Source organism: Ctenocephalides felis, unplaced genomic scaffold (genome assembly GCF_003426905.1).
Source record: "Ctenocephalides felis isolate EL2017-DRISC unplaced genomic scaffold, ASM342690v1 CF-g0.4_SCAFFOLD_01886, whole genome shotgun sequence".
NCBI lineage: Eukaryota > Metazoa > Arthropoda > Insecta > Siphonaptera > Pulicidae > Ctenocephalides > Ctenocephalides felis.
Window position 1 is genome coordinate 59379759 of NW_020538040.1, and position 14621 is coordinate 59394379.

At 30.4% G+C, this 14621-nt stretch overlaps 1 protein-coding gene across 1 annotated transcript; it reads right to left on the reverse strand.

Annotated features, from left to right (window-relative positions):
• Positions 1–722: 722 nt before the first annotated feature.
• On the reverse strand, positions 723–12317 carry LOC113375153 (insulin-like growth factor-binding protein complex acid labile subunit). Its single transcript, XM_026615102.1, has 4 exons — positions 12279–12317; positions 9374–9721; positions 862–1351; positions 723–751 (listed from the first exon to the last, which is right to left on the reverse strand). The coding sequence occupies exons 1-4, from the start codon at positions 12315–12317 to the stop codon at positions 723–725; spliced, it is 906 nt and encodes a 301-aa protein (XP_026470887.1).
• Positions 12318–14621: the final 2304 nt, after the last annotated feature.

The window sequence follows — 14621 nt, forward strand, 5'->3', positions numbered from 1 at the left end:
TACTGCACGGTACACACTTGCCGCGTTAAGCGAGGGTTTACTGTATACAGTCAACCTTCCGTTAACATGGTAATCTGGAAACGCGGTTTCCATGCTACGCGGAGCTGAAACTGTGACAGCCCTGCGATAACACGGTACTCCTCTAAAACGGTTTTTGTTCAATAACCCATAAGTTTCTTACGCGCAACCTATGAATGACCCACTAATTTTAATGTAATTTTTGTTATAGACTTTTTTGGCTTTTACGGTTTGTTTATAAACACATACGATATAGATAGTGTCATTTACAGGTCGCTAGTCTTTCAAAAAAAAAAAAAATCTGCTTATTGACAGAAAACAGATTGTATCATAACTTTACATCAATTCTTCAATTCAATAAAAAAAATTGCAATTTATCCTATCTTTTTGGTCTCCATATAAGGCAGTGCGATATGTGACTACTAATTCTTATAGTACGGTTTCCATACAACGTGATGGCCGGTTTTCCTAGAACGCACTTCGAATGAGTGTGGGTTGTACGTTGAATCCATGTTTCTCATAGCACGATTTCCATATAGCACGGTACCGCGTTATCGGAGGGTTGACTTTATACATATGCATGAATTTACCACAAGTAATTTTTGTTGAATGCACCCTTTCAAATTATATGTTTCAACAAAATCTTTTTGTTTCTTTAACAAACTGTTGATTATTTTATATTTCCAGAGTTCAACTATTTATATTTACGATTTGTTCATCGCTATAAATTTTTCTAAAAAGAAGATAATTTGTAATGGACATTCAACATGTTCGTATAATACATTCATTTCATATTTTCATACATATATTATTTAAAAATATTAATTGTAATAATAATCTTACCTAATGGTAAGTCCACTAGTTTCAAATGACTCAACCGAATGTTGGTCAACAGATGCATATTCTGCAAAACTGGTCTGATATCATCCATGTCCAGATGGTTTCCACTCACGTCAAAACTTTGCAAAGTTGCGATCACGGGTTCCATAACTGGCAGTTCTAGTACGTCAAGTTGATTCCCTGATAGGTTAAGTTCTCTTATAGAGTTCAACCCATCAAATGCTTTCGGGGCGATTTTTACCAATCGATTATTCGCCAAATGAAGTGTCGATAGTTGAGCTTGTTGTTTAAATAATCCGGGTAACAACACAGCTAGGCGATTACCGTCCAAGTACATGTGCTTCAGTTTCTTCAGTTGAGAAAAATCTTCTTTGGGGAGATAGTTGATCGAGTTCTCGCCGAAATCCAACTCACGAAGTTGCGGTAATAAGTGATATAGTTGGGTGTTGATAATGCGCAGGTCACAGCCGCGGCAACGCAATGTTCTCAACTCCTGAAAGTAATTGGTTCAATTTGCGCATTAAAAAATCATCATTGATAATAAATTGAGATTAAGAAATTTAATGACTATCGAAATTTAACTTTTCATGCCTCATTAATATTGTAAGGAATAATACTATATCAAATTGTATACTTAATTATTTTCATATGCAAAAGATATGTGTACTTTTATTTGCGGAACCGTCTTTATTATTTTGAAGTCCATTTTTTAACTTCCCAGTAGGGTAGTTACAGTAATGGCCGGAAAATCAAAAATGAAAATTTTTGCATATCTTTACGGTTGAATGTTTCTGAACATTTTGGCATACCTCAGAAAAAGTGGATGTGTGTCTGTGTGTGAGTGTTTGTGTGTGTGTTTTGTATGTCCGCATTTTTCGTCCACGTTTTCAGGCGTACGAATCAACCGATTTGAATGGTTCAAAATTTTATTGATAGGGAGATGTGCTGATTAGTTTTTGGCAAAGGCAGGTCCAGCCGTTACGGAGATACGGAGCAAAAAGCGCAAAATATAAAAATCGAGTTTTTGAGAGAACGGAGTATCAGATTTGAATGATCCAAAAAACATTCAATTCATAATGATGAGGAGAAGCGATGATTAGTTCTGCAAAGACAAGTCCAGCTGTTTCGAAGATACGGAGCTAAATGTACAAAAAATTGCATTTTTTGAGAGAACTAAAAATCCGATTTGAATGATTCAAAAAACTTTCTGCTTGTGTTGGCAAAACAATTGCTTTTGAGAAAAAGTTTTTTCTTTCAAAAAATTTTTTTTTTGAATATCGAAAATAATTCAGATTTTAATTTTAATTCTTTCTAAGGTTCTAAAGCACACTAATATACTTTAGTTTATATAATTCTTATAAATATTAGACAATTTTACAGTATTTATAATAATCTATTCAAAAACATTTAATATTTCTCGAATGCATTACGGTACGCGAAATTCCAGCAATTTGCCTTAAGGCATGATGCCACACACCACTAGTTAAATTTTATTCGAGAACACACTTGATACGAAATTTATACAATGTAGCCAATGTTTCTAACTTTCCGATTCTGAATCATTTGATGCCTATATGTGCCGATTTTTTATCTTTTTTCAAAGTTTTTCTCAAAAACGGCTGAACTAATTTTAAAATTTTGAAAACCATTTGATAAACATTAGGACTAGCGAAGGACTAGTTTATTAGTTTCAAAATTTTCATAAAAGTGCAAAATTTAACGTTTGTACAAAAAAATTTCAACTGATTTTGAAAATTTAAAAACCATTTAAAAGATCTTTGTAATTAATTGTTAGAAAAAGTTTTTTGACGATTTATACTCATTGTCAGAAACATACTTACGTCCCTATTTCCACGTGAAAACAGATATTCCTAATGCTTGATATCAGGTTGTGAATACCGCATCTCTGTACTATGAATACCTTCGATAAATAAATATGGACTTAGAAAAAGGATCTTTGTGAAATAATATAACTTCGTTAAAATGCCTTTAAACCTCTTACTTTTTCTATTAATATTCTTCTTCCTGTCACAATAATAATGATGCAGTAGAAAATCTTGCAATAAGAAAATCACAATATAATTAAATTTGAAATCCTCGTGAAATAAAGTTTTTGGATATAATCCGCCATATCGCATTATGAATGCATTTATTTTCAGTTGCATTTATAAGCTATAAAAAGATATTCATGATGATAATAGAGTTTCTGCAGATTTATAGATTATAATAAAACTTTATATGCCATGAATTTGAATGACGTTATTTAAATTTCATTAATCATTTATTATTTCTGGAATTCCGCGTAGACTTCCTGTATTTCGTAATCAATTCTTTTGTATTTGTGATTGCGTTCTATTTTCTTCATTGTGAATTTAGACATTCAAGAGTTAAGTTACTTTTAGAGTTCCGTTTTCTAAGGAGTTTGTCAATGCGATTAAATAGTCAATATGTAGGTGCCATTAATACTTAAATTCAATATAATCACGTTTGAACCGGAGTTTATTGCAATATATGCAAAACGTTTTAAAACCTGGTTATATTTTAGTTAGCCAGTTGGTTGTATTTTTGCAAAAACAGAGTAAAGTTTTATGATTTAAGTAATGAGCTGTACTTTTAGGATTTATTAAAATATGTTACTAATATACAGTAGAACCTATCAAATTCGAAGTCGAATCCGTTAGGATATGACTCCGCTTCAGAGAAGAGTTATATCCGCTTAACGACTCCGATGTACTTGTATTTTATGGAAAATTCGAAATGGTATTATTTCAGGTCTTCTTATACCTAGCAAGTCATAAAATTGCTTCTTCTGATCAGAATCTCCTATGTAGTGGTGAAAAATCACAAGTAAATATCTGTACGTGTTAACAGATACAGAGAATTTTATTCGTTGAAGACAGTAAATTCTTTTTGGAATATTAAAATTTTTTTTTTTAAATATTGAAAAACGATTTACTAATGCATTGCAAAGCCAAGAATGCAATTTTATTAGTTGCCAATCTGAACGAATTGATCTTGAAAAGTTTTTCTCTAGAAATTCTTAAATATTATCTCCACATATAAACTGATACACTTCTGCGAATATTCTTGGATTCGAAAATTTTCATATATAGAACAAAATTATTATATGCAGTATAATAAGTAATATAGGGGAAAGTCCCGTAACGCCGGACGGCACCAAGCACCGGACACTGTATTTAAAACGCATTATTTAATCGAGTATAAATCTTCTCATTTCAAAATACAAGTGAAGGGGGCATGAGGGGCACACAGGTACAGGATCACGCGCCAAGCCTCGCCTGTGACGTACACGGCCACGGCGAGAGCAACCCTTTCCTGTTTTAAGCGCAAAATCACGGCGTCACCTAAATATCAATGGAAGTAATTCTAGCATATTTATACATTTCCATTTGAGTGCTATGCAAAGATAAAAGTTATACTTGATTATTATCCGTAAAATGGTAGAATACTATTAGATCTTTTAACTAATTTTAGTAGGTGCCACCAAATGAACGAAAATGTCTGTCCCTTAAAACCGGACACTAAGTCGTCTCTTAGTTCCGGACAGTAAACATATTAATATTTCTTGTGAGAATTTACGTAATTTATTCCAGTTATTTAATTTTGTTCTGTATGAGTGCTAACGGTCACTACATACCCCCCATTTTTCGTATTTCCTAGTCAAAGAATGAAAAGCTTATGGTGAATGCACCAGTGTGGCCCAGCCAAAAGGGTGGATGAATAGTTATTTTTTTGGCAATATCTAAGAATATTCGTTAAAGACACATGTGCAGACATTCCAGAGTATGGAAATGGCTACATATGTGACCAATGCAGGTTATTTTGAAATGTCCGGTACTAGATGCCACTGTTTAAAATCATATTTTTTGATACCAAAGTTTGATATTAATTATTTTTAGCAAAGATTGCGGTTTTGTTAATTTAGTTTTATTTCTAACTTTGTTATCTAACATAAATTATAATTTAATAAACACATCGTAAAATATTTTTTGATTTATTTATAAAATAACCTTAGGCGTCGGCCACTAGGGGACTCCCTCCTAAGTATAATAAGACACATATAATAATGTGACAAATTGTTGAAGCTGGATGGATATTTAGCATGTTCTTAAAAGTGGTAAATATGTTGAGATTCTTGTTGCAGTATAAATTCTTATATATCCGTTGCAAAAAAAATTTTATGATCTTAAATCTGAAAAATAAAAAAATAAAACCACAGTGTCAAAAAAGTAATAGTACGTCAAAAGTATAAAAATAATCGTGATAATAAAGAACTTACAATAGAATTGTTAGAATAATTTTAAATATAAAAATTTAGGAAATGGGAAAAAGGGGAAAAATCAGAACTGTCGATAGAAAAGTTATATCATATATTATTTATAGGCAGTTCACCAGCATTCAAAATATTGTTTGAGGCCGATATTGGCATCATATTGGTATATTCTAATATTAGTCTGATACCGATAGTGGTATATTCGAATCGTAGCTTCTAAAAATCGTTTGTTTGATGCAGAAAATGTGGATTTGACTAATGTTTAAGTGAAAATGGATATTACTACTGCTTGATAACTTTGCAGTTGCAAGTCGAGGCACTACCCCTAAGCTGCTACACATTCGATACTTTAATGCTAATGCTTTAATGCTTAAGAAAAATAGTTGTTCTCTTTATATATGTAGTTTGTTTTTCAAACCGGTATACCTTGATGAATTGTTTTCGTGTTTGCGGAAAACACACACACTGTATATATATATATATATATATATATATATATATATATAATCGTATATATTCGAAAGGGAAGAATTCTTTGAAATCAAAACAATGAAAATGTGCCCATTCAGTGTGCACAAAGGCAAGATAATAAATTTTTCTCTCATCTCAACGGTCAAAGGAATAAACTAGGTTAGTTGGATCATGGTAACAAGATAGTGAGCTCGTTAGAACATCTTGCGGCTACGTTAATTTCTTATTTAAGCGGAAAACTACATTTGTATTATGCGAATGCTGCTTGTTATTTCAGCTTTGTTTCATTTCATTAAATAATATGTCGATGTAGAAATAAAAAATAGTTACGATGCTCTGACGTATAATTGTTTAAAGGGTTTAACGTGTTAAGTTGATGTGTGTGTGTAAATATGATGTAATCCTATTTGAAATTATTTGGAAACCAATGAGATTTATTGTACCTACAATGTAATTAATTATATGAATATATTATGGAGTATAATTTTTTATTTTTATTATTTATCATAAGCAGCAATCAGAACGAGAAATATTCTATGAGCTATGGTTAATAATTTGTAAGTAAAATTAATAAAAGGTGAAATTGTCTAATTTGTATAGTTACACATTTTTAAACAATATTTAAAAGTAGAGAGCTAAATATGTATTACTAGCTATTACATTGATTTCTACAACGTTGCCATCAAAAGCTGAACGGAAATGTTTGGAAATTCATAACAAGAGTATTTTGTTTTGTTGTTAGTTTTTTGGGTTTTGAGCTCTGTTGTTTAGTTTACGAGACATTCATATAATTTTTAAGTATACGTTATTTAATTGTTTTATAAAATGTATTGTTATTTGTAATAGTTTTTTCATACCCTATATAAAAACTTACATTCGGGTAGGGTAAAAAGTACCAATTGAACCTTTACTATGGCAAAAGTAAATTAAAAAGTAAATTAAGTTTAAAAAGCATTTTTACAGCAGATAAATTAAATAAATAATTTTCTGCTGATGAATATTTCTGACGAAACACCAGATCTAGGTTATATACGGTGTTATCTTTGAACATCTGCCCATCAAATTTATATTTTGCATTGGTCGAAAAATGTAGCTATTAGTTTGTAAAATTCTTTTAAAATTAAAAATAAGCATTGGACCTATTTGCCCTGTCTGAGGGGTAAAGAAGAGCAGGTGATAGATTTGAATAAATAATCGGCAGATTAAAATAATAATTGAAATGCTATTTATATTTCTTGTGAAGTTGCAGAAATCGCGATAAGTGATGCACGATATTTAGATAATTATTTAAAGTAGCATAATCGAGAACTAATAGCTTAAATTATATATTTTAATAACTTGGTTCTCGGTATTTCGATAAAAAAATAATATTTTTACGTTAATTGAAAAATTATGTAATTTTTTACTCTTGATTGGTAATTAATAACTGAGTATGACGAAAAGAATGAATATATTTTATAATCTATTAATAATGTAATTGCGAATACTCATATTATAAAAAGTAAATCGAGGTACAAACTGAAATTATTTCAACACAGTCTTTTTATGCATTATACGTGTGTAATTGTTTATTATTCACTATATCATTCTGACATATCAATTAAATATGAATTGGAAATAAAGTGGATAAAATGCAGTTAGACATGAATATTTATTGAGCGGAATCTATGCGTTCGTAGTATATTCGAACTTGTATATTATTCATGCACATTTGGGCTCAAAAGCAAAATGGTTTTTAAATCATGAGGTTACTGCTGCTTTTATATTTTTCAACTCTGAATGAATATGTTTGAATTAAAAAAATGAGAAGACCAGCTAGAAAAAAATAACATGGGCATAGAAATAAAAAATATTATCATATTAGATTTAGTTTAGTCAGAGTTTGGTTTAGTCAGAAATAATCATCAGCAAAGATGAAAAAACTATTTATTGAATAATCTCTTGTGAAATAGCTTTTTTACTTTATTTACTTTTTTATTATTTACCAATCTGCCAGGGTAAAGGTTCAGTAGGTCCTTTTTACCCCATCCACATGTGAGTTTTTATTGAAATTATATAAAAACTAGTGGGGTGGGTGGCATCGTGCCTTAAGGCAAATTGCTGGAACTTCCCGTACCGTAACGAAATGTTCGAGGAATATTGAATGTTTTCAAATAGATTATTATAAATATCGTAACATTGTCTAATATTTATAAGAATTATATAAACTGAATTGCAGAGTTGAAATTATTTGTTTAAAGTATATTAGAACTATAGTCAGAATTAAAAATAAAATCTGAATTATTTTCGACATACAAAAAATTTTTAAAAAAAAAAAAAAATGGTACAAATTTTTTTTTTCCAAAATCAATTATTTTGTTAAGACAAGCAGAAAGTTCTTTGAATCAATTGAATCGGACGCTTAGTTCTCTCAAAAACTGCCATTTTTTGTACATTTAGCTCTGTATCTGCGTAATGGCTGGGCCTGCCTTTGCGAAAAACTAATAACCCCTTCTCCCAATCATTACTAATTGAATGTTTTTTTAGATCATTCAAATCGGATGCTCCGTTCTCTCAAAAACTCGATTTCTATTTTTTGCACTCTTTGCTCCTCATCTCCGTAACTGCTGGACCTGTCTTTGCCAAAAACTAATCAGCTCTTCTCCTTATTAATAGGAATCGAATGTTTTTTAAACCATTCAAATCGGTTGATCCGTACGCCCGAAAACGTGGGCGAAAATTTGTATCCATACATACATACACACACACATACACACACACATCCATTTTTTCTGAAGTATGCCAAAACGTTCAGAAACCTTCAAAACGTCGAGAAATGTAAAAATTTTCAATTCCGATTTTCGGCCCATTACAATAACTTACCCTACGGGAAGTTAAAAACTGTTGAATCTAACTTAAAATTGATACTACATTTTATAAAACAATTAAATAACGTATACTTAAAAATTATTAGGATTGCGTAAACTAAACAACAGTGCTCACATAAAAAAAACAACAAAAGAAAATACTTTTGCTATGGATTTTTAAACATGGCCGTTTATCTCTCGATAAGGACGTCGTAAGGATCAAGGTGATGGCTTGTTACACATTTTTTTCCTTCTACTTTCAAATATTGTTGTTAAAAAATTCCTAACTCTACTTGTTTCTTAGATATCGGTGGTAAAGTAGACGGTAAGTTACCTTATCGTACAGTTACCTTCTATGATATATAGAAAATTTAGATAAATTTCTTTAAATTTTGATTGTTTTTGAAATTTTTACACTAAAAACTCTTATTACAGTTATATCCTCATACTACATATTAACCCTTTCCACTCGCAAATCGCAAGATTTGTATGTATTTAGCGGCATGCGAGTGGAAAAGGTTAATAGAGATTTATTTATGAAATTATTTATTTACTTACTTATTTAAAACTATTAAAGCTAATTAGTCCAGTATCAGAAATCAAACTGTAGGTGTTTTTTTATCTTTTATAGATAGAACATTACGTTTATCAGGTTTTAATTCTTTTTCGTATTTTTGTTAAATACAGACTATTACATGAACTGAAATATATTTATTTTGAACTATCTTATATATGAAAGATAATTCAAAACGTCAGATTGTTTAGCAATATAAATAGACGTAGTTAGACCAAACCAAAAGATTGGTAATTTCATCTGCCTGAACGTTGGGTATCGTGTATAATCTGGGCGAAATGTGTAGACGGTTCTTACAATGCTAATATAAATACCAAAACACCTTCCTACCTGTATATCTTTAAAAGCGTCTGGTAGAAGTTCTTTCAATGGGTTTCCGCTCAAATCCAAAACTTTCAAGCCCCCCAGCATGTGAAATAGCCTCGGCACTAGTTCGGAGATTACGTTGCTCCTCAAAGAGAGCACTTTGAGTCCGGTCAGGTATCGAAAGGTACCACTGGACATTTTCTCTATCCGGTTGAAATCGAGGTGCAGCTCCTCGAGATCTGCCATGCCTCTGAAGTTATAGTCCAGAACCGTTGATATGTTGTTGTGCGTCAGATTCAGGAGCCGTAACGTCGGCACGCCCCAAAACGAATGACGACCGATTGCCGGAATGTTCGAATGCGATATGTGGACCTGCAAATTTAACAAACATATTTGTTAATACTTACATGTAGATTTAAATTTATATTGATATTTTTGGGACTTTTTAACTTCCCGCAGGAGAAGTTATGTTTTCATCAAAAAATCCAATTTGCTAACTTTATGTTTTCTTGACGTTTCAAGCCATTCTGAATAGAATGAGACGGAATTTGGAAAATTATGTGTGTGTGTATGTATGTGTGTGCGTATATGTGAACAGATTTTTTGCAGTAAATCGACGTTTTATCAAAACCGTCTGAACCGATTTCAGAAATTTAAAAGCCATTTGATGTATCTCGATGAGGATTATCGTTTCTCAGTTTTGTGCGACGATCTGCCGAGCCATTTCTTTGTAATTTGGAAAAAAAGTGTTAAACTTTTCGTCCACATTTAAGCTCATACTACCGAATCGATTTTAAAAAATCAAAAACTGTTCGAAAGATATTAGTTGAGAATGATACTAATTAGTTTTAGGTAAAAATCTACCAAGCCGTTTTCTTGTAATTAACTGTTGAAAAAATTTAAGCGGATTTTCATGGAATTTTTTTGGCGATATATATCATGGTCTTATAGAACTTACTGAAATATTACGGCCTTACGACAAGTAGTTTAATTTTAAAAATTTATTAAAATTTTAGAAAATGAGCAGTTTTTTTTGACGTTTGTTAAAGATAAAATTAAACGATTTACTTGGTATAACGATAGAGTACATGGTCTTAATGAACATACTAAACCATTAAATTCATACGGAAACTGGTTCAATTATAAAAACCATTAATTTGTGAAAATTTGCTTTCAGAAAATACTTTGAGTTAACGTGATCGTTCGTTCTCAATTATGTGCAATAAATCCACTCTGATTACTTTTATCACTCATAAATTAATTTATTTTCTATTGATTAAGTCGATTATTTACACATATTGGGAAGTTCATGTAACTTGCAAAGTTTCAATACCAACCAGTTTAATTTTGTTCTTTATGACAAATTTTCGTAAACCTAAAGCTGTATAAACAAATATTAGATGGAGTATATTAAAACCATATAAAAACTATACACAAATTTTTATAATGGAGAAAATAGTGTCTACATAGAAAATCTGTGTTATATAGGCTACAAGTGTCACATACAGACCGCATCTAGTGTGACTTTTGCTACAAAATTTTCAACTGTAGTAGTATTTTATTTTCTTGACTGAAAACACTGCTTTAATGAATTGTTCAAATAGTTTCTTTCTGGGAAAAATATTTCCGTAAATTTTGTAAAATTTTTGGAATTTTGAAAAACACTGATTCTGTTGTAAATTTATAACTTCCCATAGGGTAAGTTATAGAAATCGCAAAAAATTGAAAATAATTTTTTTATTATTTCTTCTCCATTCCAAAGCCTTCTGAACATTCTGACATACAGAAAAAAATTGATGTATATGTGTGGGTGTGGGTGTATGTATGTATGTGCGGATACTATTTTTTGTCCACGATTTTAAATACACGGATAAATCTATTTGAATGATTCAAAAAACATTCGATTTCTATTGATAAGGATACGTGCTGATTAGGTTTGGCAAAGACAGGTTCAGCCGTTTCCAAGATATGGGACAAAAGTGCCAAAAATGGTAATTCAGTTTTTGAGAGCGGAGCATCCGGTTTCATAATTTCATAATAATTTAAAAATCATTTTACTTACTCAAAAGAGTACATTTTTTTCAAAAATTTCAAAATTCTCAATTTTTTTAAGTATTCAAATATTTCTAGATTCTAAAAATTTTAAATTGCGGTATAGAAAGTTGCAGCAACTTCTCTTAAGGCACGATGTCATTCACTACTAGTTATTTAATTATATAATAAATATAAAGTAAATAAATAAATCATATATTAATAAAACAATGTTGATTAAATAGTCCATATTATTCATAAAATTGATATAACAATTAGTAATATTTAAAAGGTCACTGCCAGAAAATTAAAAGTTGTAATTGATATTAAAAAAGAAATATTAACTTGGGAAAGTTCTTGTTTTCGCTAGGTAATTTATTTAGGGTAGATTTACTAAATTAGTTTTTTTCCACTTCAAAATGTCATTCGGAATTATTTTACACCAATATTGATAAAATTATTTATGTGTTTCATTAAAGTCGTCAGGAAAAAAAGCTCACAGCACACAAGAAAAGTACCATCATAATTATTGAAAGTAATAAATAGACAAAAGATCAGAAATTGCCTGTAGTCATGAGTTAACCGAGTTTACGATATCCCTGATCTCGATAAGATAAGTAAAACTTTCCGCGGTATGTACCAATTATAAATTTTCTAAGTATTTGCAATTCTCTTTGGTCCGTCTAACGATCATATTGTCTAGTTAATTATGAGTATATAATGTTTGAAATCAAAAGATGGGGAAGGAAAGAGCATATTTGCATTGAAAAGATCTGATTATATAGAAAACTTAGTATAGCCCTCTAAGACCGCGTAATGTAAGAATATTTTGTTTACTCGACTGAAAGCTACTCAAGCGCAACTGTTGAGCAATTTAATGGAACTGTTCACAACAAACTTTCGCATATCTCCCCAGCGGTCTTAAAGCTATATTCATCTTGCAGGCGCTTCCTTCTTCAAAATTATATTGTCAACACAATGTACTAGAATTACTTATTTTGCTTTTCTATACGCTTTTGGTAATAAATGCGACGCGAGGAAAATAGTTTTTTCCAAAATGTCGCGTTAAAACTCTGCCGGAGACATAAATCATAATTACAAATTTACACATATTTTTATTAATATAATAAAAATTAAAATAATATCATAATTACCAAATATCTTAAATATAAAAATAACTAGTCGGCATGGCATCTTGCCTTAAGGCAAATTGCTGAAACTTTCCGTACCAAACTTTTTTTTTTAAACTTTGAAAAAATTAGTTTTTTGAGAAATTTAAAATTTTTGAAATGAATTGAATTTTTCGAAATTTTTGTTTTTTTATTATTTTAAAATATTTTGGCAAATTTTGAACTTTTTTCAAGCATTCGCACTGCTTTAGCTGCATAAAGACGAAATATCGAAGCGCGTAAGCGCTGCGTCTCCGACTAACAGACAAACGATGTTACGGAATCCATAGAAATGTAAATAAAATTGACGTACTAGTTGAATAATGTTACTATTATTTCGTAAAATCTCATTAAAATTAAAAGTAAGGCATTGGACCAGTTGGTTCCTTGGTTGTCCATTTTACCCCGCTTATGGGGGTAAAAGAAACTGGTGACAAATTTTTGAAAAAACAGCAAAAAACCCATATTTACAATGATGAATTAGCTGGGGTTTTACTGAACATAGTCAGATTGTTGTGTGTTTGATATGTGATATTTGTTTTGATATAATTCGTATAGTTTTTACAATATAATGGAAATCAAAATGAAATTGGACTTTTGAGCTCTGCCCTACCCTATATAATTTTTAAATTTTTAGTTTTTTTATGTTTATACTTCTACATGTTCTATGAGTTGTATTGATCACTGCTAATTACTAACAATTGCAAGAATGACGTTATTAGTAGGCAATTCATTAATTTTCCTTACTATAAGAGATATAGTTTAGTTTTATATTGATCGATATTAGAAGACAAACCTACGGTCGCCTCTGCAGAAATTGCGATAATGCAGAAATGCAAGGTAAAGACTATTTCACATGGAAACATGTTGATATTTATATTGTTGCTTGACATCAGACTGTTTGAAGAAGGATTAAAATAAAAGAACCAAAAAATCATGATTCAAGTCAAATTATTGATAATATAACATATGAATGAATTATATCGATAATTTTTCACATTAATTTTTAAAAATTATGCTTTTAAGTATAGACTTCACAATTGACTTTCTATTCATGTACATTGTTCATAAATTCTCAAGAAATAGTTTTTTTCGTAATTAGTAGATCAACTGAGGCAATGGAATTCCCAATTTCACCTTTCGCCCTCATTTGATCAGCTTATTATTTCGCACAACAAAACAAAAATTGATTTGTAATATGATTAGGCCGTATCAAATAAAGAATCTGACAATCTCAGCAATATATAAAAACAAAATCTCGTTGTGTACACAATGTATCAGTCGCTATTCCAAGTCTTCGAAATATTTGTAGCAAGATAATTAAAAGTAATGGCGCACATTAAACGAACTTTAACCTCGTTGCTAAATGTGTTTTTAATGATCACTAAATAAGAATTATATTACATGTAACTAATATTTTTCGCAGATAATGTTGTTTTTATTTTAACGAGAGCAAAATGCAGTTATTTTCACTAACGAACATTACATGTGCAATCGTGATAAATTCGCGTCGTGTAAAATTTCAACTATGTATTATATGAGAGAATGTGGCTGATGGTTGCAACAAAAGCTCTATTATACTCGATTTTCATGTAAATAGAGATGTTAGAAATCTACCAAAACTTAGAAACACAAACTTCAGTTTGTGATTACTTTATACCAATAATGAGCAAAGTTTAAAATTAAACTGCTAGGTCCCTTTCACTAAACGTTGCCGCATCCTTGATTGTCTGTGATTGACAAATGCTCAAGGGATTGAGTAGTTATAACTCTATATCAAAACTTAGATATCTTAAGTGGGTCACACTAAATATAAACCGGAATTTATCTGTAAGATAATCATAATTTAAATTTAATTAACTTGAAAGGTTAGAAATCAACAATATTTATGCATGTTTTTACTTTTCGAAGGAAAGTTTCTTTTTTTTTTGCTGGTTTTTTTGAGGTTTCAAGTCATTTTGAATCGAATGAGACGAAATTTGAAAAAAGTATGTTGTGTATGTGTGCATGTTGAACGGACTTTTTTTGAAATTTGATGGAAGTTTTCTCAAGAAACGGCTACATTGATTTCG